This window comes from Panthera leo, chromosome D3 (assembly GCF_018350215.1).
Source record: "Panthera leo isolate Ple1 chromosome D3, P.leo_Ple1_pat1.1, whole genome shotgun sequence".
Classification (NCBI taxonomy): Eukaryota; Metazoa; Chordata; class Mammalia; order Carnivora; family Felidae; genus Panthera; species Panthera leo.
Window position 1 is genome coordinate 6,232,833 of NC_056690.1, and position 27,993 is coordinate 6,260,825.

Below are 27,993 nucleotides of genomic sequence, written 5' to 3' on the forward strand. Positions count from 1 at the left end.
CCGGGCGCCCTCGGGCGGCGGAAGCCGGGCGCGCCCCTCGCCAGGCCGGGATCGGGGCGGGGCGCGCGGCATCCCCGCGGGGGGAGCCGGTCACCGGGTCTCGCCGCCGCCAAAGTTTCCCGGAGGAGCCGCGGCCGCCCGTCCTTCCCCGGCCCCGGGCGTGGGGGCGACCCCCGGGCGAGAACTGTTTCCGAGGGCGACCGGGCCCCGTCTCCGGCTAGACCCCGCGCCTCCATTGCGCCCAACTCGGATTCCCAACTTGGGAGGCGCCGCGGGCCTGCGCACGCGCGCCTTCCTCGCCGCCGCCGCCGCCGCCGCCGCCGCCGCCTCCTCCCGCCGGGGAGCAGGCTCCGGGCCGAGCCGCGCGCCGAGACTCGCCCCCCGCGCGCCGCCCTCCGGCTCGCGGTCCGCCGCCCCCGCCCATGCGGACGGCCGCCCGCCGCCCGGTGCGCCCTCGCCCGAGGGCCAGCTGAGCGCGGACCGCCCGCGGCGGCGCGAGGTGGGCCCGGCCCGGCGCTGCCCTCGACAGCGGCAAGTTTGGGAGTTGCACTAGTTTGCGGGGTGGGGGAGAGGCCGGGCGGGGGGCCATGGAGGAGGACCGGGGGTCGTCGCTGGCGGCCGAGTCGGCGCTGGAGAAGAACGTGGCGGAGCTGACCGTCATGGACGTGTACGACATCGCGTCGCTCGTGGGCCACGAGTTCGAGCGGGTCATCGACCAGCACGGCTGCGAGGCCATCGCGCGCCTCATGCCCAAGGTCGTGCGCGTCCTGGAGATCCTGGAGGTGCTGGTCAGCCGCCACCACGTCGCGCCTGAGCTGGACGAGCTACGCCTGGAGCTGGACCGTCTGCGCCTGGAGAGGATGGACCGCATCGAGAAGGAGCGCAAGCACCAGAAGGTGGGCAGCGGACCCAGTCTGTCCATCCGGGGAATGGGACCGCTGGGACCCGAGGGCCCTTCAGCATCCCGCAGCTGTAGGCGCGCACGTTTGTGTACGCAGGGACAAGACGAGGATGAGAGAGGGAGGGAGGGAGGGAGGCCCCTGGCCCTCTTTTGTCCAGCCAGCGCCACCTGGCATATACTGCCTCAGAGATTAGGGCAGTCCTTTGGAGTCAGACCTGAGTTCCAGTCCCACCTTTACCGTCTAATAGCTGTGTGACCTTGGGTAAGTTACTTAACCTCTCTGTGCTTTATTTCCTCGCATGTCAAATGGTGATGGTAATAAGACCCACCTCATTAAGAATTAAGTGTGATATATCTAAAGCGCTTAGATGATATTATTTTCCAGAAATGAAATAAGCCCTCTGCCCTTCAGTCAGGCCCCTTTCTTCTTCTCATCCCCAAACCCCCCCGTAGCAAAGGGGATGTGACCTCCAGCCACCCAGCTCATCAACCCCCAGACTCTGGGTTTCTATTTGCGAATTGTTCCCAGAATTCCTTCTAATTTATGAAACTGAAGTGCTTTCCCCTCCTTGATTTTATCTTTAATCTTCACGGAACTCTCTGAGGCAGGAATTGTCTTCGTTTTACAAATGAAGAAAATTGGGGGAGGGGGGATTTGCCCCAAATTAGTGCTGAGAGAATCCCAGGCCAGTGGAGGTAACTCTGGTGCCTCTTCCCCACCCAGGGGATAGGACACGATTTGGGGCAGCTTTAAGCTAAGCCTCTGCCCTGTGAACAAGAATTCCTCGGATGAATCAGGGCCTCTCTACTGGACTGGGAGTCTAGACAAGGTGCCCGGGGAAAAGGAAGTGGGAGATGTGTGGTTTCCTGCCCCAACCTCAGGCCAGGGAAGCTTCTGTCAGACCCTTTGGACAGAGAATAGGAGGAAACGCCTTTCCTAGGAGCAATCAGGGTGCCTGAGGGGGCTCTGGCTTGCTGTGTGGCCTCAGGAAATGTACTTGGCCTCTCTGAACCTCTCTGGCAGGCCATAACCTATTGTGTTTCAAGGAAAATAACCCAGGCTGTGTATGTAGTCTTAACCTCGGGGCAGAACTGCCAGTGGTTAAGAGCACTAGTGTTTGGGAGGTTTGACAGTGTTTGTCCTCATAGGTCCCTGTGCCCTGAGGTCAGGAAGGAAACTCAAGCTCCCAAGTGTTAGGCAACATTTCCAAGATCATGCTCGGAGCTTGAAAATGCCCCAGCCCTGTAATTCATGTCAAGTTCCCAGGGACTTTGGAGCCAGACAGCCTGGCTTCAAACCCTGCCACTGTGTGATCTTAGGCAAGTCAGCTCACCTCTCTGTGCCTCAGTTTCCTCAGCTGTAAAATGGGGATAATAGTACTCATCTCATAGGGTTGTGGGGAGAATTGAAGGGTTGGTTAACTTCCATAAAGTGTTTGGGACTAGGCCTGGCCCATCATGAGGGCCTTACAAGTGTTAGCTGTTGTCTTTAGGCCTGGATAGGCTTTCAATGAGGTGTTCATGGTCTGATACTGGGGACCCCACTCCCAATCTCTTTTAGAGAGTCAGGGGAAAGGATCTTTGAAATCCCCTCGTGTGGCTGCCAAGGGGCTTAGCCCGGGTCACACAGAAGTCCCAGCGCCTCTGTTCCCACCCTTGACGTTGGAATTCTGCAGCAGTTGGGCTGGGGGACATCCTTGGGAGCCATCGGAGGCCGCTAGGCTTGGAGTCAGATGGCATTCCCAGCCAGCTGCACTTGTCACTTCTGGAACGCCGTCAGCCAGGAAGTAAACCCCAGCGTGCTCAGAGCTGAGGCTTGTTTGTAAACACTGAGGATGATCTCTCCTAAATCAGAGGGCAAAACCCTCTTCCCATCCCAGCCCCTTGTTTACTTTTCTTTGTATTCTTGGGATCAAGAGAGACTTCTCTGGTTTTTTTTTTTCTTGTGGTCTCAAAGGCTCTTCAAGGTGTTATTTCCACAAAAATCTTCCTAACATGTCCTTGGTCTTATCAGTTTGTTCATTCCTCCCTCTTTTTTCTGCCTCACCCCCCTCCCTCTCTCTCTCTCTCAGCACAACGCATGCACCCTGTCTTCCGCCAACTCCTCCCCTGAGCATACCCCCCCCCCCCCCGCCCCCAGATTTAGTCAGTTCTGCTCATCACACAGACTCAGGCCACAGTCTTGACATGTTCTGTCTATCTGGTTACTCAGTCTGCAACCCCGTTGATGGGCCACAGCATGCAAAGTGCCCTCCTAAGTGACATGGGCAGTGCAGAGACTAGGAAAGCTGGATCCTCATCTCAGGCAGTGGGTGGGTAACTGGGAAGACAGGAAAAATACCAACAGGCTTAGAAAGCAGTGGCTGTGCGGATACAGTTGTCTATATTGTTAACAGGATATGTTGTTCATTTGCTCATTCAACAGATGTATTTATCCAGCACCTGCTATGAACTGGGCACTGTTCTGGGCACTGGGGAGACAGCAGTGACCACAGTAGATGAGGTCTTTGGACCTGACTTTCTTGGACCTGACTTTCTAGTGCAGGGCTGTCCATAGAAATATTATGTGGTGGGGGGTGGGGGATGCCCGGGGTGGCTCAGTTGGTTAAATGACTGACTCCTGATTTCAGCTCAGGTCATGGTTCATGAGATCGAGCCCCATATTAGGCTATGAACTGACAGTGTGGAGTCCGCTTGGGATTCTCTGTCTCCCTCTCTGCCCCTCTCCGACTCGTGCACACACACTCACTCTCTCTCTCAAAATAAATAAATAAACTTAAAAAATAATATTATGTGACTTGTCACATTAATAAAAAGACACAGATGAGGTTAAAAAAAATTTTGATATCTTATCAAACCAAGTCTTTGCAAAATATTATTTCTGCATGTAATCAACATAAAAATTATTTTTTATTGAGATATAATTGACATATAACATTGTATTAGTTTTAGGTTACAGCATAATTTTTTTTAATGTAATTTTTTTTATGTTTATTTATTTTTGAGACAGAGGGAGACAGAGCGCGAGTGGGGGAGGGGCAGAGAGAGAGGAATACACAGAATCTGAAACAGGCTCCAGGCTCCGAGCTGTCAGCACAGAGCCCGATGCGGGGCTCAAACCCACGAACTGTGAGATCATGACCTGAGACAGTCAGACGCTCAACTGACTGAGCCACCCAGGTGCCCCGCATAATTTTTAAAAAATGTTTATTTTGAGAAAGAAAGAGAGCAGAGGTGGGGCCTAGGGAGAGGGAGAAAGAGGGAATCCAGAGCAGACTCCTTAATGCAAAAGCAGAGCCTGATGCAGGGCTCGATCCCATCTACCGCAAGATCACGAGCTGAGCCGAAATCAGAGTTGGACGCCCAACCAACTGAGCCACCCAGGCGCCCCTAGGTGTGCAGCATAATGATTTGATATTTATGTGTATTGTGAAATTTACCATCCATCACCTCACATAGTTACTCAAATAATTATTAAATAGGTATTTTGCATTTTTTTCCCTATGTCTTTGAAATCTGATGCATGTTTAACCCTGTTGCACGTGCTAGTTCAGACCAGCCACAGTTCAAGTGCTCAGCAGCCACATGTGGCTTGTGGCTACTCTATCGGATGGTGCAATTCTAGTGTAAGGAGATAGGTATTTTTTAAGGTTTAAAATTTTCGGCTTGTGGGAAGTGCCATGAAAAAATACAAGAGTGATATGAAAGAGACTGACTAGGATGGGACAGTCAGGAAGGCTTCCCTGAGGAGGTGACATCTGGGCTGAGATCGGAATGAAGTGTGGGTACCCTCCACAGAGAGAGCTGGGGGAGGGGCGTCCTAGGCAGACACCACAAGTGCAAAGGCCCTGTGGTAGGAACGGGCTTGGTGTGTTCAAGGAACACGAAGAAGGCCAGTGTGGTTAGAACAGAGTGAGTAAGGAATACGGGGGGGGGATGAGGTCAGGGAGGTGGACGGGTCTGATTATACTGGACTTAGTAGGCCCACATAAGGAGTTTGAAGACTCTTAGTCCTGAGAAGGCAAAGGAGGTGATCAATCAGGGGTGACTTCCTGGGAGAGCCTCTTAGCTGGTGTGGAGGCAAGATTAAATTTGCTGCGGTCAGCTCGGAGGCAAGAGCCACATGCTGCCCTGTGCCCCCTTTGAGGGAAGGAAAAAAACAACCCTGCGGGTTAAAGTCTGTATTCATCTATTGCTGCTGTAACAAATTACCACAAACTTAACTGGCTCGAGGTAACACAGTTTTGTTAGGATAATGCAGAATATGCTATTTATGGGTCATACCAACACGGATAATACTGGATAAAACTCTGGAGCTCAAAAATCAGAAAAGGGTTTCGCTGCGTCAAAACCAAGGTGTCAGAAAATTCATTTCTTCTGACAGCTTTCGGGGACAATCCACTTCCTTGCCTTTTCCAGCTTTTGGAGGCATTTCTTCGCTTTTGGCTCCTTCCTCCACCCTTACAGCCAACAGAGTACCGTTTTCAAATCTCTAGCTCTGGCTTCTGTCGCCACATCATCTCTGACTCTGATCCTCCTGCCTCCCTCTTTCGCCTGTGAGGACCCTTTGATTACGGTGGGTCCACTGGATAACCCAGGAGACTCCCCATCTCAGGGTCCTTAACACCTGCCAGATTGCTGCGTGAGGTCACATAGTCTCGGGTCCCAGGGACTGGGATGTATGTGCACGACTTTGGGGGCCGCTGTTCCGCCTACCGCAGTCAGTTACACTTGACCGTTGCCCACTGGGACCCTCTGTGCTCAGCCTGTGCCAGACGCGAGCAGGGAAGAACCAGCTAGAAGAGCCACCTGCGCGTGGGAAGGCCGCATGCCCGCTCCATCATTCCACCACCGCTTCCGCCCTCTGGCCCTACCCTTCACCTCCCTCGGTGACCTTGAACAGCTGTGCGAATACTTAGTTATTACCTCTCATTTCCCCAGTGCAGCAGACTTCCTGACAAAGGAGATGGGGATTTAGGAATGTATTTAAAAGATGAACGGAGGCCGTGTTTACCCGGCCTTGGGCCGGCTTGTGACAGGCTGTAGGAGGAACAGAAACCGGCAAACACATCTTTAGCATTTTCTGGGACCTGGGCACCATTCCAACCATTGACATAATCCTCATGACAGCCCTCAGAGGTAGATATGACACTATTTTCCACATTTCCAAGATACCCAAAGATTCAATAACTTCTCGAGCATCAGCTAGTAAGGGGCAGAAACAAGATTCAAACAGGCCAACAGGCTTCGGTATCTATGCTTTCAACTGGCATTATGTCCCGCAACAGCGACCGTGCTCTGTTTAGTTTCTGGTTTTACAGCAGACTTTTTTTTAACGTTTTATTTATTTTTGAGAGACAGAGACAGAGCGTGAGCGGGCGAGGGACAGAGAGGGAGACACAGAATCAGAAGCAGGCTCCAGGCTCCGAGCTGTCAGCACAGAGCCCGACGCGGGGCTCGAACCCACGAACCGCGAGATCATGACCTGAGCCGACGTCGGACGCTTAACCGACTGAGCCACCCAGGCGCCCCAGAATTAAACACTTTAAATGGGTGAACTGAGGGCACCTGCGTGGCTCAGTCGGTTGAGCGTCTGACGTCAGCTCAGGTCATGATCTCGCGGTTCGTGGGTTCGAGCCCCACGTCGGGCTCTGTGCTGACAGCTCGGAGCCTGGAGCCTGCTTTGAATTCTGTGTCTCCCTCTCTCTCTGCCCCTCCCCTGCTCACGCTGTCTCTCTCTGTCTCTCAAAAATAAATAAATGTAAAAAAAAACTTTTTTAATTAAAAAAATATAAAGTATATAATTCAGTGGTCTTGGGTCTATTCACAGAGCTGCGTAACTTTCAGTAGAATCGATTTTAGGATAGTTTCATTACTTCGAAAGGAAAACCCATACCCATGAGCGGTCATTCACTTCTCGTTTCCCCACCAACCCTCCAACCCTAGACGAGTGCCAGTCTGCTTTCTTTCTCTGTGGATTTACCTGTTCTGGATACTTTCCATCAGTGGAATCATACACTGTGTGGCCTGACTGCCTTCACTTAGCAGCATGTTTTCAAGGTCCATGCATGTTGTTCTTCAACTGACGGACATTTGGGTTGTTTCTTGCTCTTGGCCCTTGTGAAGAATGCTGCTGTGAACATTCGCATACCGGTCTTTGTGTGGACATGGGTTTTCATTTCTCTCTTTTTTTTTGAATGTTTATTTATTTTCAAGAGAGACAGAGACAGAGAGCAAGCAGGCGAGGGGCGGAGAGAGAGGGAGACCAGAATCCGAAGCAGCTCCAGGCTCTGAGCTGTCAGCACGGGGCCCGACCCGGGGCTCGAACCCACAAACCACGAGATCATGACCTGAACCGAAGTTGGGTGCTTAACCAACTGAGCCACCCGGGCACCCCTGGTTTTCATTTCTCTTGGGCAGATCCTTGGATTGGAATTGCTGGTCGCATGGTACCTGTTTCTCTTACCAAGGGGCTGCCAGACTGTTCCCCACAGTGGCTGCACCAGTCTGTGTGCTCACCAGCAGGGCTTGAGGGCTCCAGCTTTCTCTCATCCTTGTCAACACTGATCATCTCTTTCCTTGATTACAGCCCCTCCCAAAATAACTTCCATAGACTGATCTTAGTTATCCTCACGTCAACCCTGCGAGTCTAGATGATGGCTCCCCCACTAGGGGAAACTGAGGCTCGGAGGGGTGAAGCAAGTTGGTTGCCCAGGACCGCTTCAAGAGACGCCTGTGTCAGAGACACAAGGAGTGCTGGGGCCCGGGGGCATCGCCGGGGGTCTTTGCAGCTTCTTTCTCCCTGGGAGAGAGGTCTGTCCTCACTCAGGGTCTACCCACAGATCAGGGCCGCGACCTGCCCAGAGAGGTTGGGGGGTGTTAGGGCCCCTGTGGCCCGGGGCCGCTCATCTGCACTCTCGGTCTGTCTAGGTAGTTAGGAGGTATGGTTGTAGCCCAGTCGGGTCCTGGCCTTGCCCAGAGGAAGGGCACCTTCCGTCTCTTGCAGATGGACTAGTGGCGGCCTTGTTCTCGGTGCCCCAAAGCCCAGGCAGGCCCGGGCTGCTCCCGAGGGAGGGGGGTGAGGCCACCGCCCCGGGCAGGCTGCGACCCCACGGCCGGCCCCTCGCTTTCGCAGGAGCTGGAGCTGGTGGAGGACGTGTGGCGGGGGGAGGCGCAGGACCTCCTCTCTCAGATTGCCCAGCTGCAGGAGGAAAACAAGCAGCTCCTGACCAACCTCTCGCACAAAGACGCCAGCTTCTCGGAGGAGGAGTTCCAGAAGCACGAAGGTAGGAGGAGGGGCCAGCCCGGGAGGTCAGGGGAAGGCTGCTCCCACCGTGATCGCCCACCTCCCCGGTAACGGTCATGGTCACGGTCCCCGAGTGAGGGAGGGCGCGTGCTGGGTCCCAGAGCCTTTTGTCTCGTGTGGTTCCTGTCGCTCTGCCTGGGAGAGAACGTGTAGCCCCACTTTACAGAAGGTGAAACTGAGGTTCGTTCAGCGGATTGTCATGGGTTCCTCCCTTTCGAGGCTCCGTTCTAGGCACGGGGGACACACGGTGGACAAGACGAAGCCCTTGCCCTCGTGAAGCTTGTGTTCTAGGGCTGGGGAGGAGCTAGATGATAACCATGTAAACAAGTAGATGGCATGGTTCCAGATGGTGACCAGGCCTCTGGGAGAACGCAACCTGGGGGTGTGATAGAGGTGATTTGGTGGGGGGCTTCTTTAGATGAAGTGATCAAGGAAGGCCTCTTTGACAAGGTGACACTGGAGCCCTAGTGAAGTGATGGAGTGAGCAATGCAAATATCTTGGGGGAGAAGCAAGTTCAAAGGCCCTGGGGCATGCGTTCTGTAAAACCAGGAGGGCCAGGGTAACAGGAGAAGATGATCGAGGACAAAGGTGGTTAAAGATGAGGTCAGAGGGGTCAGCAGGGTCAGATCACACAGCCCCTGAGAGACGAAGGTTTGGATTTTATTCCAAGAGTGCGGGAAAGCAGCTGGACTCTTGCCATGGGCACACGTTGAACAATGAACGACCGAGGATGGTAAACCAGATCTGAATGGCACTGGAGCCCCTAAACTGTCATTCACCCTGCAAGCAGTTATCTAGACCCTTCACTCCAGGCCCTCTGCTGCTTTTGGGGATGCAAAGACAGACATGGGATATGCTCTGAGCCCCCGTGGGCCTGCGTCAGCCCTGTTCTCCCCTGGAGCCTCCTTCCTAATCAGAGGCTGCCTGTTGTCCCAGGAGTGTCAGACCTCTCTCTTCCTCTTGAAGAAACTCCCTGGGGACCCACACAAGCCCTCCCGCCTCCCCCTGCTCGATGGGGTGAGAGACGGGCTTGCATGGGGGCTGAAGTTCAGAACCATAGTTACGCCTCTGTGAGATTAAAGTAGCAGCGCACTGATACGGACTGTAGAGGCCGAGAAAAGAGGACATATCGATCCAGGTGCTGCAGTTCTGTTTTCTTTGGGTTTCCTGTGTTGACATGCCTATCGTGCAATGAAAGCAAAAGTCTTAGTGGTTAGAAGGATTGGCTCCAGAGCCAGACTGCCCAGGTGTGAATCCTAACCCAAGACTTACCTCCTAAGCGACTTTGACCAAGTCACTTGATCTTTGTGTGCCTGAGTTGCTCTCCACGTGAAAAATGGCAGAAACACTGTGTGTCACTCTTAAGGTTGTTGTGACAATTCGATGAATTAGTATCTGTAGTTTGCTTAGAATAGTACCTGGTACGTACACACAGCAAGTGTCAGCTGTTATTACTGAATTTCTGTTACCTAGTCCAACCTCCTTATTGAACAAATGAGAAAAATTGAGGCTGAGAGAGGGGCAGTGAGGTGCCCAGGGTCATACAGCAAGTTAGTGGTGAAGTCAGGACTGGAGCTTGAGTCTGCCGAATCAGCCCCCTGCCCCCCACCCCACCCCCCAAAGAAGGCTTGTACCTCTCTGGGACCTCTTGATTTCAGGCCACCAAATGGGAATCGTGCCCAGCCCCAGAGATTGGGCCACTGTGATATTTTAGTGCCCAGGCGCTGACAGTTCTGGACAGAACACTGTTTATTCATTGACCCTTTGTAAACTCGTTTATCACTGAAGTGCCTGCTCTCTGCCTGGTGCTCTGGCTGGATTGCCATGTTGGAGGCCAAGAGGCACCTGCTAGGGCCCGGATGGAAGAGTGCGGCCGAAGGAAAACTATTATTGTACTTACAACACTCTGACCCAGATGTGTGGGGTATTTTTTCCCCACACCAACCAATTTTCCAGGCACCAGCTGTGTGTCCTAGAATTTAATTCAGTTGTGACACTGTCTACCCCAGAGTTAGCATCAGACTCCACAAGTTGAAGGATCAGTCCCACGAGACCACCCCCACTTCAGGTGTCCTTTGCAGGCGATGGGTCCCCAGGATACACACATTTCTATCCACCTTGGCTGCAAAGTCACAGGTTCCCACAACCACCCCCCACAAGCTCAGTACTTTTCTGGAACGGCTTACAGAACTCAGAGACACGCGATTACTGGTTTATAAAGGATACAAAGGATATTATAAAGGACTCAGATGAATAACCAGATGAAGAAGGGTACGTAGGGTGAGGTCTGAAAGGGGTCCAAGCCCAGAGATTTCTGTCCCGGTGGAGTTGGGGTGTGCCACCGTTTGTGCACATGGATATATTCATCAGCCTGGAGGCTCTCTGAACCCCAGAGACCGATGGAAGTGCCATTCTGTAGGGATGCACGATTAAATCACTGGCCATTGGCGATTTGCTTTGTGATTAGGTCAATCACCAGCCCCTTCTCCCCGCTAATCACCAATCATATAGTTGGTTCCTCTGGCAACCAGAACCCCATCCTGAAACCATCTAAGGGGGCCACCAAGAGTCACCTCATTATCATAAACTCAAAAATGGCAGAAAGGAGCTTATGACAATAGAAGATACTCCTCTCCCCTCTTCAGGAAATCACAAGTTTTAGGAATTCTGTGCCAAGAACTGGGGTCAAAGACCAAATGTATATATGATACGTATATATCATACATGTATGTGTGTATGTGTATATATATATACATATTATATGTGTGTGTGTAAAGTGCTTAGCACTTATATTCATATTCACATACATAAAATGTATATTATGTATATATAATTATATATTATATGTATAAATATATTTTTCTTATTATATTGCAATATCACAGTGGCATGATAGTGCACACTCAGTCCCTTGAATGAAAAATAAACCCAGCAAGTGTAATACACAGAGCAGGAGATTACAGGATAGGAGAGTTAAACCAGTTATACTGGAACTTACATTAAATGTAAACGGACTAAAAGTTCTAGATAAAGATTGTCAAAAAGGATTTAAAAAAATTTTTTTTTCATGTTTATTTTTGAGAGAGACAGAGAATGAGCAGGGAAAGGGCAGAGAGAGTGAGACACAGAATCTGAAGCGGGCTTCAGGCTCCAAGCTGACAGCACAGAGCCCGATGCAGGGCTCGAACTCACTAACTGCGAGATCATGACCTGAGTCGAAGTTGGACACCCAACTGACTGAGCCACCCAGGTGCCCCTGTCAAAAAGGACTTTAAAAGTTCAGCTGTATGTTGTTTCTAAGAGACCTCTCTGCTAAAGGCTGAAAGTAAAAGGCTGAGAAGAGATGTACTGTGCAAACACTAACCAAAAGAAAGCTGGTGTGGTTATATGGATGGAAGATAAAATAGACTTCAAGGCAGAGATCACTCTGTGATGATAAAAAGTTCAGTTCACCAAGAAAATGTGATTTTCAATTTGTGCATACCTAGTAATTTAGCCTCAAAGTTTATAAAGCAAAAGCGAGGGGCTCCTGGGCAGCTCAGCCGGTTAAGTGTCAGACTTCAGTTCAGGTCGTGATCTCACAGGGTTTGAGCCCCACATCGGGCCCTGCACTGGTGGTGTGGAGCCTGCTTGGGATTCTCTGTCTCCCTCCCTCTCTGCCCCTTCCCCACTTGTGCTCTCTCCCCCTCTCTCTCAAAATAAATAAATAAACTTAAAAAGAAATAAAGCAATAATGAACAGAAATATGTCCAGAAGAGGCAAATCTATAGACACAAAGCAGACTAGCGGTTGCCAAGGGCTGCAGGGAGGTCAGGAAAGGGCGGGGGGTGGGGGGTGACTGCTAAGGGGAATGAGGTTTCTTTAGAGGAGTGATAAAAACATAGTGGTAATGATTGCACAGCTTTGTGAACATACTAAAAACCACCAAATTCTACACTTTAAATATAATAATTTAAAAAGCGGGCAAATTTATTTTAAAAAATTTTAATGTTTATCTATTTTTCAGAGAGACACAGAGTTCTAGCAGGGAAGGGGCGCACAGAGAGGGAGACACAGAATCCGAAGCAGGCTCCAGGCTCCGAGCTGTCAGCACAGAGCCCTGCGCGGGGCTCGAACCCGTGAACTGTGCAATCATGACCTGAGTTGAAATCAGATGCTTACTGACTGAGCCACCCGCCCCCAAAGTGGACAGAAATTAAGAAAAAATACATCCACGATCATCGTGGGAGATTTTAACATGCCTCTCTTAATGGACAGAGTAAGCAGAAAACCAAAACCAAAACAGTAGGGACACCTGGATGGCTCAGTCAGTTGAGGGTCTGAATCTTGATTTCAGTTCAGGTCATGATCCCAGGGTCGTGGGATCGAGCCCTGCGTTGGGCTGTGCGCTGAGCATAGAGCCTGCTTGGGATTCTCTCTCTCTCTCTCTCTCTCTCTCTCTCTCTCTCTCTCTCTCTCCCTCCCTCCCTCCCTCTCCCCTTCTCACGCGTGCGCCTGCTCTCTCTCTGTCTCAAAAACAAAACAGTAAAGTTCTAGGATATGATCAGGGGATTAGTAAAGCCATGTCCGTGTGTGAGGGAGGGGAGACCAGCCCCAGCCCTGCAGATCCTGGCCCGCTGAGCCCCGGGAGATGCAAAGCAGACAGAGCATGGGAGGTACGAACCTGCTGCAGCCTGTGGACGTAAACGGCCGAGGACTGGACTCAGGTGGGGCCAAAGTTTGACTTTCTTCCCTCAAAAAATTGCCTACAGCCCGAGAGCTGAAGGCAGGAAATCTGCTTGGGCGTCTCAGTTAACATTTTCTGTCAAAGGAGACCTGAGCCTGAGCGGTTCCACAGCTGAGGCCCCCACGTCCAGCCTCAAGACTTGAGGACATTGATGGAGTTTTTCCCAATGTTTTACTTTCAGGAGAAAACAAAGTGAAAAACAACTTTTCGAAGCAAAAATAAAATGCATGCATGTTATTATTATTTTTTTAATCAAACAGTGCAAAACTGTGGTGAAAACTCGATCTCCCTGCCACTGCTAATTCCTGTTCCCAAGCAGTCTGCCTGGAGGAAGCCCTGGAAAAACGCTTTACAGTCTTTCTGCAGATTTTCTGTGCGTGTTCAAGTGTCCATATTGACACAAATGCAGAAGGAAAACATCCCCTTTCACCCCCTCACAAATGGTAACTATCTCTAGATGTTTGGCGCCTTGGTTGTTGGGTTTTTTGGTTTTGTTTTACGTTTTTGTTTTGGAATAATTTTAGATTTACAGAAAAGTTGCATAGTACAGAGAGTTCCCGTAACCCCCCTAAGAGTGACGTCTTATGTCACCACGGTCATTGGTCACGACTAAGAAACCCACATTGGCGTGTTGCTGTGAACTGTCCCACAGACTTTATCTGGATTTCACCAGGTTTCAGGTTAATGTCCTTTTCTTGCTCCAGCATCCAGCCCAGGATGCCATACTGGATACAGTGTACCTTGATTTTTCACTTACTGTATCTTGCAGAATTTCCATATCCATACGGATCTGCTTCCTTGTTTTTTAAGAACGGCGAGGCCGTAGAGCGGAGGAGTTAAGACCGTGAACTCGGAAGCCAGAGTCCACCGGATCTCACCTGTGGCCACGTTATCTGCCTTTACATAATTCGACTTCCTCATTTGTAAAATGTGAATATTATTATAAGGATTAAATGAGTTGCTGCATGTAAAAGGCTTGGCACGTAGGAAGCACCAGACAAACCTTTGCTGTGGTTTGTTTTATAACTGCATTATTGAGCTATCGATTCACCCGTTTAGAACGTACAGGCCAGTGGCTCTTAGCCTATTCAGAATGTGCGGCCATCACTACAATTTAGGACGTTTTCGTCACCTTAGAAGAAACACCAACCCCCTTCCCACCCCCAGCCGCAAGCAACCACTGGTCTGCTTTCTGCCTCCGTAGATTTGCCTTTTCTGGACGCTTCATGTAAATGGAATCGATCGAGAGGTGATCTCTTGTGTCTGGCTTCTTTCACTCAGCATGGTGACCTCAGGGTTCATCCACATGTAGCGGCTGTCCGTGCCTCACTCCTTTTTATGGCTGAGCGATACCCCACTGTACGGATAGGCCGCGTTTTCTGCTTATCCATTCATCTGTCGACGGACACTTGGGTTGTTTCCAGCTTTGGGCTGGTGTGAGTAGTGCTGCTGTGAACATTCCAGCACAAGTTTTTGTGCAGACGTGTGTTTTCAGTGCTTTGGGGTGTATACCTGGGAGTGGAATTGCTGGGCTGTGTGGTAACTACGTTGAGGTTGTTGAAGAGCCCTCAGCTGCCTTTCTGTCTGGGACCTCTGGGGGTGACCCGGGAGCTCCCTTGCCTGCCCCAGTGATGCTACAGAGGCATCTGGGGCCTCAGGCCGTGGCCGTGAACGCCCGGGGCGGCTGCTCCTGTGCACATCATCACATCTGTCCGCTCTGAGTGGGAGAGCTTTGCCTCAGCTCTCTCTCCAGACCCCTGTGGGCTTAGCCCCCACGGGCACCATCTGAGACGCCCTTCATTGGCATCTAGCGTGGGTCCGACTCCCAAAGGGTTAGCTCGGGGAGGCTTGGGTTTTCCACTCAGCACAACCCCCACCCGAGTGGAGAGACCGGGCAGATGCCAGGCATGCCTTTCACGGTTATTTTTATTTTGCACGGGAAACCATGGGAACACAGCACGGACAAAAGCATTTCTGCCACCTGTGAGAGGAACAGACGTGGGGCAGAGGGGTCCCTGCGGGGAGGCGGAGCCCGTGACGTTCGACCTGTGTGCCAGGTGCTCCTTGAGATGTGGGGCAAGGCCCGGGGGCTGAGTGAGGATTTGAGGGCGCCGCTGTGGGGTGTGGGGCGAGTGGGCCAGGAGAGCCTGTGTAGACGAGCTCGCCCTGCATATGCAACAGTGCTTATTAGACGAACATGGGGCACAGGGCACTGTCTGCCGTCTCCTGCTCCCTGGAAGTCTCCAGATTAAAGAGCACGTCCCTGCCCCTTGTTTTTGGAAATCCTTTTTGTCGGCTGGAGGGCAACGAGAAAAACTGCTTGTTAGGGATGTCTGGGTGGCTCATTCGGTTGAGCATCAGGTCGTGATCTCCCGGTTCGTGAGTTCGAACCACACGTTGGGCTCTGTGCTGACAGCTCAGAGCCTGGAGCCTGCGTCGGAGTCTGTGTCTCCCTCTCTCTCTCCCTCTCTGCCCCTCCCCCGCTCACACTCTGTCTTTCCGTCTCTAAAAAATAAATAAACATTACAAAAAATTTTTTTTAAAGAAAAACTACTTGTTAGCGTATGCGGAAATGAATTGCAGGTCTCAAAGCCATTGGACTAGGGAGGTGTGGGGGGCGGGGGTAGGGATGTGCTCAAGGGTCTGGAAAAAATTCTTGGGCTCTGGCCAAACAACTCCGTAACCAGGAGAGGAGGAAAACCGACCACAGAGCCATTTTCTGAAGAGCAGCCTAGAACAGCAGTGCCCCCCCCCCCCCCCCGCCATAATATAAGGCATCGTGTTCTCAGAGACTGCCGGGTAGAGTTCAGATCCCAGCCCCACCCTTACCAACCGGGGCACCGGGGAAGGGCACCTACCGTTCCCATCCTCAGATTCCTTACCTGTGAAATGGGAACAGCGGCTCCCGGCTCCTGGGATTGGTGAGAGATGTCCCTGAGGGCGATTAGGTTGATCTGGTCCTACCAGCCGAGCCTTACGTGGAGGCTGAGAGTGACTGGTATGAATTTTAGCTCAGTAAAGACTCGGCTGTGCACCCTCTCTGGGCCTCTCCGCGTAAGCCTGCCAGAGCGGTTGAGTTTCCTGGGGTTCCTGTGGCAAAGCGCCGTGAACTGGGGCGCTGAGAACAACGGAAATGCGTCCCTCTCACAGATCTGGAGGCCAGGAGGCCAGAGTCAAGGTGTGGGAACCTTGTTCCGCTGCTGGAGGCCACCAGCGTGCCTTGGCTTGTGGCCACGTCCCTCCAGCCTCTCCACTGTCACGGGGTCTGAGTGTCTGTGTCAGAAGCCCCGTCTCCTTTCCCTTCCAAGGGTTCCGGTGCTAGGATTTAGGGCCCCCCTCGTGTGGCGTGACCTCGTCTTCATCAGTTGCATCTGTAGAGACTTTTTTTTTTTTTTTTAACGTTTATTTATTTTTGAGACAGAGACAGAGCATGAACGGGGGAGGGGCAGAGAGAGGGAGACAGAATCCGAAACGGGCTCCAGGCTCTGAGCTGTCAGCACAGAGCCCGACGCGGGGCTCGAACTCACGGACCGTGAGATCGTGACCTGAGCCGAAGTCGGCCGCTTAACCGACTGAGCCACCCAGGCGCCCCTGTAGAGACTCTTTTCATGGAAGATCACATTCTGAGGTTCCGGATGGACAGAGGTTGGTGGCGGGGGGGGATGCTCTTCTAGCCCGTACACTTGCCGATAACGTCAGGAGCTTGGGCCACGGGAGGCCGGCAGGATGGCAGCGTGGGCTCTGCCCCCACGATCGCCTGACTGTGTCAACCAGGTGCCACTAACTGGGTGCCACCAACTAGCTGTGTGGCCCTGCATAAGTTAAGTAGCTATCGTGTACCTCAGGCTTCTTCTGCCGTAACAACGAGGAGAACAGGAATTCTACTTCGTAAGGTTTTCCCAGGATGAAATGAGCTCTAAGTACAGTTTCGATCAGGTTTTTCCAGAAGGAGATTCTGAGATGAGAATTCCTGTGCAGGTGATTTTATTTATTTATTTTTTAAGTATTCATTTATTTTTCAGAGAGAGAGAGAGAGAGGCTGAGCATGAGCGGGGGAGGGACAGAGAGAGTAGGAGACACCAAATCCGAAGCAGGTTCCAGGCTCTGAGCTGTCAGCACAGAGCCCAACGCAGGGCTTGAACTCACAATATGCAAGATCATGACCTGAACTGAAGTCAGACACTTAACCAACTGAGCTACCCAGGCGCCCCCCCTTTTGTAAATCTTTATTGTTAATTTATTATTTTTGAGAGAGAGAGAGACAGAGAGTGTGAGCAGGGAGGGGCAGAGAGAGAGGGAGACATGGGATCCAAAGCAGGCTCTAGGAAGGCAGCGTGGCATCTTGGAGAGGACATGGGACTCAGAGTCAGAAAACCGGGGTTGGAGCCCTGGCTCTGCCAGGGCTTGGCCGTGCGACATTGAACAAGTCTGTCTCCGGGCCTCAGTTTTCCGTATGTGTAAGATGGGACTGATGTTAAAAACAACAGTGATAATAATACCCACTTCTGGAAATAACACTGAAATCGGTTAAGGATATAAAGCGGTTTGTCCTTAGTGGGCTTGGTGGGAGTGAGTCGTGCTTTGGGCATGAGGGGGGCAGCGGGGGATGAGTCCCGACCACATCAGCCTGGAGCGTCTACCCCGTGGGAAGCCCTAGAATACAGAGACAGTTGAGGCAGGATGGCTGCCCTCCAGGACGTCCGCATTGTGACTTACAGAAAGTCTCACGTTGTTCAGGAGCAAGGCCCAGGTCTTACCTGGGTTTGTGGCCCCCGCAACATCGCACAAATGCCCGTTCTAGACGCACAAATGCCTGTTCATGGTGTTGACCACCTGCTTGGGCATATCCAGGACAGGAGAGGGGAGATTCTCAGCGGGAAAGACTCAGATGGAATGGAGCAGGTTGGAGGAGGGAATCATGTAGGGAGAGAAAGGGAGAATGTTTCTCTCTTGTTAGTCTGTGGTTGAGGCTGACCACCACTGCTCCTGGGAAGCAAGGATTAGCTGTCAGCCCCAGTGCTTGTAGGAGGCTGAATAATGGTCCCCAAAATATCAGGTCCCGATCCCTGGAGTCTGTGGATGTTACCTCGTAGGGTAAAATGTTTACAGTTGCGGGACGCCTGGGTGGCTCGGTCGGTTAAGCAGCTTGCCTTCCGCTCAGGTGGTGATCTCCCAGTTCGTGAGTTCGAGCCTTATATCCGGCTCTCTGCTGTCAGTGTGGACCCCGCTTCAGATCCTCTGTCCCTCCCCTCTCTGTACCTGCTCTGCTCACCCTCTCTCTCAAAAATAAATAAGCTTAAAAAAAAATCTTTACAGATGCGATTTTGTTTAAGATCCTGAGAGGGGGAGGGGTGCCTGGGTGGCTCAGTCCGTTAAGCGTCCGACTAGCTCAGGTCAGGATCTCGTGGTTTGTGAGTTCGAGCCCCACGGCAGGCTCTGTGCTAACAGCTCGGAGCCTGGAGCCTGCTTCGGATTCTGTGTCTCCCTCTCTCTCTGCTCCTCCCCTGTTCATGCTGTGTCTCTCTCTCGAAAATAACTAAACATTAAAAAAAATTAAAAAAAAAAAAGATCTTGAGAGGGTAGGTTATCCTGAATTATTCAGGTGGGCCCTAAATGCGATCAAAGTGTCCTTATTATAAGAGCGGGGCAGAGAGAGGTCTGACACAGACAGAAGAGGAGGAGGCCCTGTGACCACGGAGGCAGAAACCAGAGTGATGTGGCCACAAGCCCAGGGACACTGGGAGCCACCAGAAGCTAGAAGAGAGAAGGGACTCATCCTCCCCTAGAGACTCCGGAGGGAGCACAGCCCTGGCGACATCTTGACTTTGGACTGATTTTAAACTTCTGCCTTCTAGAACTGTGAGAAAATAAATTTCTGATGCTTCAGGCTGTCCGATTTTGTCACTCGCGTTGCAGCGGCCACCCGTCCCCACGGTCTATGAACGCCCTAGATCGCTTAGCGAGCACCTGCTGTGTGCCGGGCACCGTGCTAGCCGAGGGAATACGCAGTGAACAGGGCAGGCAAGGCCCTGCCTCCCGGGGCCGACTGTATGCTTCGGGGGGCCGGGGGCGGCAAGAACAGACAGCGCCCCTTGGCTCTGTCTCCCACGCTTCCTGTGTATTGGCCGAATCAGTCCTCACAGCGGCCGGGTGGGGTAGGTACTATGTTTCCCATTTTGTGGATGTGCAAACTGAGGCACAGAGAGGCTAGCCCGAAGCAGCGGCCGGGGCCCTGAGGCGGGATGAGCTCGGAGGGGACCGGGGACGGGGGGGGGGGGGGGGGGACGCGGGGCTCACCCGCTGCCCTCGCCCGCCCCGCCGCAGGCATGTCGGAGCGCGAGCGGCAGGTGATGAAGAAGCTGAAGGAGGTGGTGGACAAGCAGCGGGACGAGATTCGCGCCAGGGACAGGGAGCTGGGTCTGAAGAACGAAGACGTGGAGGCCGTGAGTGGCAGCCCCCGCCCCGCGCCCGCCCTCCGGGCCAGCGGTCCCCTTGCCCCCTTCCGTCCTTCCGTGGGCTCTGGGCGGCGGGGGCCGCGGGGCCGACCCCCGGCCGGCCGAGTGTGCGCTGCCCGCCCCGTGACCTTGCTACTCCCATGCCCCGGGGAGGTGCCGAGGCCCAGTCAGGCTTTGTTCTGGCCCCGACGCTCGTCGTGCCCCTCCGGGAGCAGGCCAGCAGGTCCGGGCTGCTCTAGAAACCCGGACGGCGTGTGCGCCGGAATTAGAAAAAGATGCCCCGTTCTCAAGGCGTGCTACCGCTGTCCGTTCGGAAGTCGTCGTAATACGCTGACGACAAAACACTTCTCTTCCAACTGTCATCAGATTATCCTAGCGTTTCTGGCCTCAGCAGTTCTAAGAATACGAGCAGACTTCAAACAAAGCAAGATGTCTCCGGTGCGAATGGCACGCCTGTAGGCGATTTGCCCTCGTGCGGTGCACCGCATGAGCCACTGCCCGTGGCGGCCGCATAAACAGGCCTTCCTCTTTCTCCAGCTGCAGCAGCAGCAGACGCGGCTGATGAAGATCAACCACGACCTCCGGCACCGCGTCACAGTGGTGGAGGCCCAGGGGAAGGCCCTGATCGAACAGAAGGTGGAACTAGAGGCAGATCTGCAAACCAAGGAACAGGAGATGGGCAGCCTGCGGGCAGAGCTGGGGAAGCTGCGAGAGAGGCTGCAGGGTGAACTCAGCCAGAATGGAGAGGAGGAGCCCGAGGTAAGTGGGAAGCCAGCCACCGAAGCCAAGTGGGAAGGTAGGTCTGGGAGCCGGCTCGAGGTGGGCAAGGCTGCCTGCTTTTTCCCATTACCCTTAGGGGAAGTGGGAGGAGCCTGAGGGGGGAGCTATAGCGTGCGGCTGGCTAACTACGCGGACTCTAGAGCTGGTCCGACTCGCTCCGAATCTAGCCTGTTACTACCTCCCTGACCTTGGATAAATTACTTAGACTTTCCGTGCCTCAGTTTCCTCATGTCTAAAATGGGAACAATAACAGTCTAGCCCCAGGTCATCGTGACAATCAAGTGAGTTAGTTCATTTACAGTGTTGGCTGTTGTTATTGATTACCATGATCGTCTGGAGGAGTCAGAAAGGCTTTTTCTGAGGAGGTGATCAAGGGGCGCCTGGGCGGCTCAGTCAGTTAAGCGTCCGGCTCTTGATTTCGGCTCAGGTCATGATCTCACAGTTTGTGAGATTGAGCCCCGAGTTGGCCTCTGTGCTGACATCTCGGAGCCTGCTTGGGATTCTCTTTGTCCCTCTCTCTCTCCCCCTCCCCCACTCGTTCTCTCTTTCTCTCTCAAAATAAATAAGTAAGCGTTTTTTAAAAAGAGGTAATCAAAAGAAGGAGAGAGTAAACAGTGAAGGGGGAGTGAGTTCCAGGCAGGGGAGTGGCACACGCAAAGGCCCTGTGGCAGGAGAAATTGCAGTGCAATCAGGGGAGCCTAAGAAGACAAGGGTGGCTGGTACGCAGTGTGAAGGGGGAGGCGGAAGGCCTGAGTGAGGTCAGAGAGATGGGCACGGGCTGGTGCTGCAGGCCAGGGAGGCCACAGGGTGGGGTTTGGTCTTCTACCTGAGAGCACTGTGCTGAGTACTGTGGAGGTTCAAAGAGCTTACTGTCCAGTGCAGGAGACAGACTTGGACACCCACAGCCACTTAAGGTGGGAGGGGATTATCTTCGTGGTAAGAGATTGTCTTCTGGGTTCCCTTGAGGCAGAGCTTGGGAAAAGGAAAATGCGCAGGAGGTTTACCTGGGAGGTGACCCCAGAGATCAGACTCCGAGCTGATGCCACTCCTCCCCTGCTGAACCCCGTGGGGGGCGCCACAGTCCCCACTGCTCAGAGTCTTGTGTGTGGCCTTCTGGGCTCCGACTTCCGGTGCTGTAGACGACGGCTGCCGTCTCTGCCCTGCCACCCGTTTCCATACTTGTCTAAAAGTGACAGAAGCCTAAATTAAAGTGGTTTAAGGAATAAAAAAACAAAAAGAGGAATTTTGGGTTGTATAGCTAAAAGCTTTGAGTTAATGATGGCTTCAGGTATAGCTGGTTCCAGGGGCCCAAATGATGTTATCAGATCTCTCAGCTTTGCTTTCCTCTGTGTCGGTGTCGTTCTCAAGTCGGCTCTTGCCATATAGTGGCCCCTGGTACTCTACCAGTATACCAACCCCAGTGAAAAGAAATTGCCTCTTTCCCAAATTCCCAGCCAGTCTCAGGAAACCCTCTCCTCGGCCCACCGCTGAACCAGTCATTGTGGCCTGAGGCCCGGAATATGCATGGGGTGTCTGTTCCTGAGTCACATGGCTACGCCACGCGGTGCCCATCCATGCCGCACGCACCGGAGGTGGGCAGGGGGAGTTTCTCCAGAGGACAGCGGCAAGGACCCAGCCCAGACAAGTATGGAAACGGGTGGCAGGGCAGAGACGGCAGCCGTCGTCTACAGCACCGGAAGTCGGAGCCCAGAAGGCCACACACAAGACTCTGAGCAGTGGGGACTGTGGCGCCCCCCACGGGGTTCAGCAGGGGAGGAGTGGCATCAGCTCGGAGTCTATGGAGGGCTCTTGGGAGGGGAAGGAGCTGAAGGCAGACATGGCTGTTGGGAGCCCTTTGCAGTGGTCCAGACAAGACAGGCGAGGTCTGTGCCAAATCTATGGCAGTGGGATGGGTGAGGAGGAGACAGATGCCAGAAATAACCACGAGGCGCAGCTGAGGGCAGTCACCCCCCCTCCTCCCCTGGTGTCCCTCTTCCAGCCCCCTGTGCCCCATGAGAACTCAGGCCCGGCTCCTCCTGGGAAGGCGGGGCTTGCCGCAAACCCAGGTCCCGGGGACACCACCCCAGCCGCGAGGCGCCGAGCCCTGCTCCGCATCTATTTAGCGACAGGACAGGGACATGCCACGTCTCCTTGGCCCAACTGCCTGTCCGTTTCAGTTTCCCCTGCTGGCACCAAGCGGGTGGGACAGAAGTGGAGTAAAATCAGGTGGCAGTTATGACTAAGCCGCTGGGCTGCTTTGCGGAGTCTGTTCCCAAACTCGGGGCGTCCTTGCTGAGTTTGACTCCCTCCCTCGGAGCTGAGTAGGGTTCAAGATACTTGTCACTCACACAGGGAAGCTGCGGGTTGTGGTGGCTTTCCCCCTGCTGCCGTGGGATCTGGGGCCCGTCCATCTCTTTGGGGCTCAGTTTCCTATCTGAAAAATGAGGGGAATGAGCTTGAGGTAGTTCAGTAGACCAGCGAGCGTGGCAGGGATAGGGGGCCGTGGGGTCGCAGGAGGGCACGGTGGATCCTCAGTGGAGAAGCGAGCACAGTGCAGGTTTTCAAGTCATTGAGACAAGTCTTATGGGATAGCCAGGATGATGCCTAGGGAGGAACGTGGGCCAGGGCACTCCAGGCAGGAGAAAGAAGACGAGCCAGACTGGAGAAGGAACAGGTGCAGCTGGAGTGGTGGGCTGGTCCTGGCATAGGATCGGTGAGAGGAGATGGGAGCTATAGAGGGATCCAGAGGTGGGGAGGAATCAGTTCTCATCAATGCCTTGGTTACTCCGGTTCTCCCCCTCGATTCATGCGATCCTTTCTGAGCTACATCACTGTCTTTCACTGTGACCACCGGTAAATAAGCCTCCTTATATGTTTTTATAACATAGTTATTGAGATAATCACATACAATTCAGCCACTTAAAGTATACAGTTCAACAGGTTTTACCATGTTCACTCTATTGTATGACCATCTCCACGATCTAGAGCATTTCCATCACTCCCCAAAGAAACCCCGTACCCATTAGTAGCCACTCCCCATCTCTGCCTCCCCCAGCCCCTGGCCACAATGAATCTATTTTCTGCCTCTGGATCTGCCTGTTTGCGGACATTTCAGGGACGTGGAATCACGTAACACGTGGTCCTGACTGGCTCCCTCGCTCAGCATGTTTTCTAGCTTGTCCGGTTTCTCATGGTTTCACTGGAGGCTTTTCTACCTTTCATAGGTAGACATAGAACCCTCTAGAAAATGATTTGGTGGGCTCCCTATCTAAAGGATTTCATCTAAAATCATAAGAAAACTGTGAAGCTAGTAGTTACCTACTTGATGTCTCTGCCTTACAAATTCTGTTATCTTTTTTTTTTTTTTTTTTTTCAACGTTTTTTATTTTATTTTTGGGACAGAGAGAGACAGAGCATGAACGGGGGAGGGGCAGAGAGAGAGGGAGACACAGAATCGGAAACAGGCTCCAGGCTCCGAGCCATCAGCCCAGAGCCTGACGCGGGGCTCGAACTCACGGACCGCGAGATCGTGACCTGGCTGAAGTCGGACGCTTAACCGACTGCGCCACCCAGGCGCCCCACAAATTCTGTTATCTTAATAAATGTTTATTTAAGTGCTCAGGGAAAGCAGACAGGGGCCTGATGGCTGGTGTGTGAAGCTGGGTTTTCTGGCTGAATGCATGCATGGTGGGCCTGGAGTTACTGAAGGTGACCAGGGCAGAGTCACCCCCCGTTGCTGGGCCAGGAGCTGAGGGAGCATAGTGGCCTTGATGTGCCCAGGTCGGGGGAGAGGGGCCAGGGGGCCGGGCCTCAGGACGCAGGGCCCTGGTGGAGGATGTGGCCTTCCTTAAGCCAGTCTGGCCCCGCTGCTTGTCAGCTGGCTTCTGGGGCCTCCGTGGGGACAGATGGGGCCTCAGGGCATCTCCTTCAAGCTGTGCCCAGAGTGCCTCCGGGGACTAGCGGACAGTCCTCGATAACCCCAGCCACCTCTGGTCCCTCATGGAGTAAACTTAGAAGACCCATCGGCGATGGGCCTGATTTCCACGGTGGGAAGAGCCTTCGCGGTCTCTCTCGGGACAGGCCAGTCCTGGGCTGCTCGAGGCGCTCCATTGGCACCTGCTGGGCCTCCGGAAGAGCAGGAGCCCCACACTCTCCCTCTTCTGCACTTCAGGCAACGGTCCCAGAAGTCGGGACTTTTTTGCAAACCTGTCTGGGAATCCCCCGAGCTCTAGGGCATGAGGTTGCTGCTCTGATTAAAGAAACATCCCTTCCCCAGAGAAAAAGAACTCAGGTCTGAGGAAGCCTTTCCGTTTCTTGGGTGCTTACAGCCCACGGGGGTGGGTGGGAACCTGCTGGGTCCGGAGAGCATGTGTTCTGGGGAATCTCCGGTCTCCAGTGCCTGGGCGAAAACAGAGCTTAGACATATTACTGGATTATCAAGGGCTAGATGGGGAAATGAAGGTCCAGAGGGGATCAGGCAGCTTGCCCAAAGGCCTCTTGGGAAGTGAGGATTTGGGAACCCTCGTGAAGGGCTTTTCACCTTCCCCAGGAGGTGTGGATCCCTGCCAGACGGCCCCTCTCAGAGACACAGAGAGGCACAGACTTGCCCCAGTGAATGGCAGGGCCTGAGTTATCTGGGAAGGGAGAGGCTGGAGGGAGTGTGTGAGCCTGAAATTTGGGTCCACGGCAGGGGCTGCCTGTGGGGTCCAGGCACAGAGGAACGGGGGGTGGGGGGGCGGGAACAGACACGGAAAGAACATATAAAAAGCAATAGCTGCTATGTAGCACCAGCCCAGTGTTGCCGTGTGGACCCAGTGTAACCCAGTCTTCCAATATTTCTTCCAAAAGGAAGCTCAAGACCCAAATAGTGTGAAATCTCCCGATATAAAACGGTTGGGAGGGGCGCCTGGGTGGCTCAGTCGGTTGAACATCCAGCTTCGGCTCCGGTCATGATCTCGCAGTTTGTGGGTTTGGGCCCGCATTGGGCTTTTTGCTGACAGCTCAGAGCCTGGAGCCTGCTTCCAATTCTGTGTCTCCCTCTCTCTTGCCCCTCCCCCACTCACACTCACTCGCTCGCTCTCTCTCTCAAAAATAAACATTAAAAAAATTTTTTTTAATAAAAAAAAAAAAACTGTTGGGAACTAATTCCAAAGAGTTTTAGAACACAGTGAAGGCCACACAAAACGTTGGCGGGGGGGGGGGGACTGGGGGGACACCCAGACTTCCTGGTAAACTCCTACACATTCGTCAAGACCCCATGCACAGAGACTACCTCTGCAGTAATGTCTTCCATGATCCTTCCCAGTTAGAGTTTGATGTCCTTGCACCTCTTATTATAGGACTTTGTAAGTTTCTGTCTATGTGTATCTTCCCTCCAACCCCAGCTGACTCATCTCACTAGCTCAGTGCCCAGCAGGCACACAGGCGATGCTCAGTAAATGCTGAATGTTTATTGAGACATCCAGTATTTATCGAGATCCCAATTATTTATTCAATGTTTATTACAGACATCCAAAGATGCTCTGTGCTTAACCTGGGCAGGAGAAGGGGATCGGCATTAGTGAGTGCCTACTGCATACAAGGCACTTGCCATGCATGGTCTTGGGTGGAGGACACTGTCCAACTGTGTGGCTTTGTAGGAGGCAGACGCTGAAGATGTCCCCTGAGGACACAGCCCACCTGAAGGTGTGGCATCAGCAGATACCTAGAGAACCTTCTTGGGACATGAAGTCGTCCATACTTGTGGGACGACTCCATTGCCCAGAGGGCTTGGGGACGGCATATTTCCATCTTCTGCTGGAGCCAGGTGCCTCCCCTGCTCCGTGCTGACTCCTGGTCAGACCCACTTCCCCCACCTGTGCCTGCTGGGTGACTCTCTGTCACTTGATCTGCCCTGCTGAGTGGTGTCTCCTTTCAAGTGTCCTTTCCCAGAACAGCCTGTGCTGACAGTCCCAGGATGGAGGCATCTCAGCTCTGCCTCCTGGGGTCCTTCATCCTGCTGGCCTTCTGTCATCGTCTGGGTCGGCATGCATTTCCTCCTATGCTGCTGTGGGATTTATTTTGGGCAGGGGGTGGTGTCTCTGTTTCAACCCCACTTTCCCCTGTTCCAGAGCTTCCCTGCTGTGGTCCTGAACTTTTGTCCACTCCTAGTTGATGATGGGATATTGGCGGTTCAAGGGTGTCACAAACCCCTGCAGATTTGGCCAGCTGCCTCGGAGGCAGTTTGCAAAACCTTCCTTGCTATCAAAAAAAAGGAGAAAAACACACTTGTTGGAGAGGATGTGGAGACTGTGGAACCCTCCTACGCTGCTGACGGAACGTAAAGTGGGGCAGCTGCTGTAGGAAACAGTTAAACAGAGAGAGACCGTGTGACCCAGCAGCTCCTCCCCTAGGTATCCCCCCCGGAGGAATTGAAAACGGGTTGAGACAAATCCTCGTACACAGATGTTCGTGGCAGCACTGTTCACAATAGCCTAAAGGTAGAAACAACCGAAATGCCCTTCAGTGGGTAACAGGATAAACAAAACATGGCATATCCATACGCGGAATAGTATTCAGCCATGAAAAGGCACGAAGCACTGACCTGCTACAGCATGGATGACCCTGGAAAACACGACGCTAACTGAAAGAAGCCAGACACAAAAGGAAACATACTGTTTGACTCCATTTATTCAAAATGTCCAGAAAGGGCAAATCCACGGACACAGAAAGCAGACAGTGGTCGCCAGGGTCTGGGGGGAGGAGGGCTGGGGAGTGACGGCTAGTGGGTATGGAGTTTCCTTTGGGGTGATGAACATGTTGTGGAACTAGACAGAGGTGCTGACTGCACAACACCGTGAATGTACTAAGTGCCACCGAAGTGTATTTTTAATGGTCAGTTTTATATTAAGTGTCTCTTACCAGTTGTGTTGTTTTGTTTTGTTTTGTTTTAAAAACCTTCTTGCTGTGAGAAAGGGAGGGAGGATGGCGTTAGGGTCTGGCCCGAAGCAGGTGACTTAGCACGCTCCGGTCCATCTGAGGGACCTGCGTGGAAAGAGAAATGCCCCGCCCGCGCACACCTGCTGTGATGTCACCTGCCTCTTGCCCCGGGCTCCCTCTGATCCCTCAGCCACTGGAGATGACGGGGCTTGACCAGAAGTCCAGGAACAAATGGGAAAACATATACGACTCAATGTTAAATGAAAAGGGAAGAGAAAACTGGGCATAGGCTCTGATTTTAACAACTTTGGCCAAATTAGCAAAGGTCTTCCTAGCAACGGTCTTAGTAAGAATACGAGGAGAGAATATGGGACAAGGAAAGCAGATCTATGAGGGCGGCAGCATTTGGGGCGTGCTGTTTCTTCCCCTTGGACGCCTTTTAGTGGTGTTGGTAATAACCCCCTGAGTCAGGTGGGGAGGCACCAGGACGGCAGGGCTGGCTGCTGAGAAGGCGAACAATGAACAGGTGGCCGCTGGCTTTCGTCTCCACCGCGATGCTGACTGCACAGAACGTGAGCAGAGGCCGCCTGCGGGTTCTTAAAATAGCGCCCTTGGCAAGCTGCGAGGCCCCGGGAGGGTGGGAGATTCGGGCTCCGGCAGGATGCGGGGTGGGTGCTGATGCTGGTGGCCGCCAGGAATTCATTAGCAGCGTCTCTGCCTCCTCCAGACGGAGCCGGGCGGAGAGGAGTGTGTCTCAGAGGCGGAGAAGATGGCCATGGATCTCAAGGACCCCAACCGCCCCCGCTTCACCCTGCAGGAGCTGCGGGACGTCCTGCACGAGAGGAACGAACTCAAGTCCAAGGTGTTTTTGTTGCAGGAGGAGCTGGCGTACTATAAGAGGTGAGC

General features: G+C 53.1%; 1 protein-coding gene across 3 annotated transcripts in view; it reads left to right on the forward strand.

Annotated features, from left to right (window-relative positions):
• The first annotated feature begins 437 nt into the window (after positions 1-437).
• RILPL1 (Rab interacting lysosomal protein like 1) overlaps positions 438-27,993 on the forward strand; it is a 39,046-nt gene continuing 11,490 nt past the window's right edge. Inside the window, exons 1-6 of one of the 3 annotated variants that reach the window (XM_042911311.1) lie at positions 438-896; positions 8,037-8,187; positions 19,259-19,377; positions 19,756-19,827; positions 19,927-20,148; positions 27,815-27,987. In XM_042911311.1, coding sequence (XP_042767245.1) covers positions 588-896; positions 8,037-8,187; positions 19,259-19,377; positions 19,756-19,827; positions 19,927-20,148; positions 27,815-27,987 — 1,046 coding nt within the window. In that variant the 5' untranslated portion in view covers positions 438-587. The remainder of the gene's footprint in view (positions 897-8,036; positions 8,188-19,258; positions 19,378-19,755; positions 19,828-19,926; positions 20,149-27,814; positions 27,988-27,993) is intronic. The other 2 variants (XM_042911313.1, XM_042911312.1) reach the window with 2 other exon arrangements.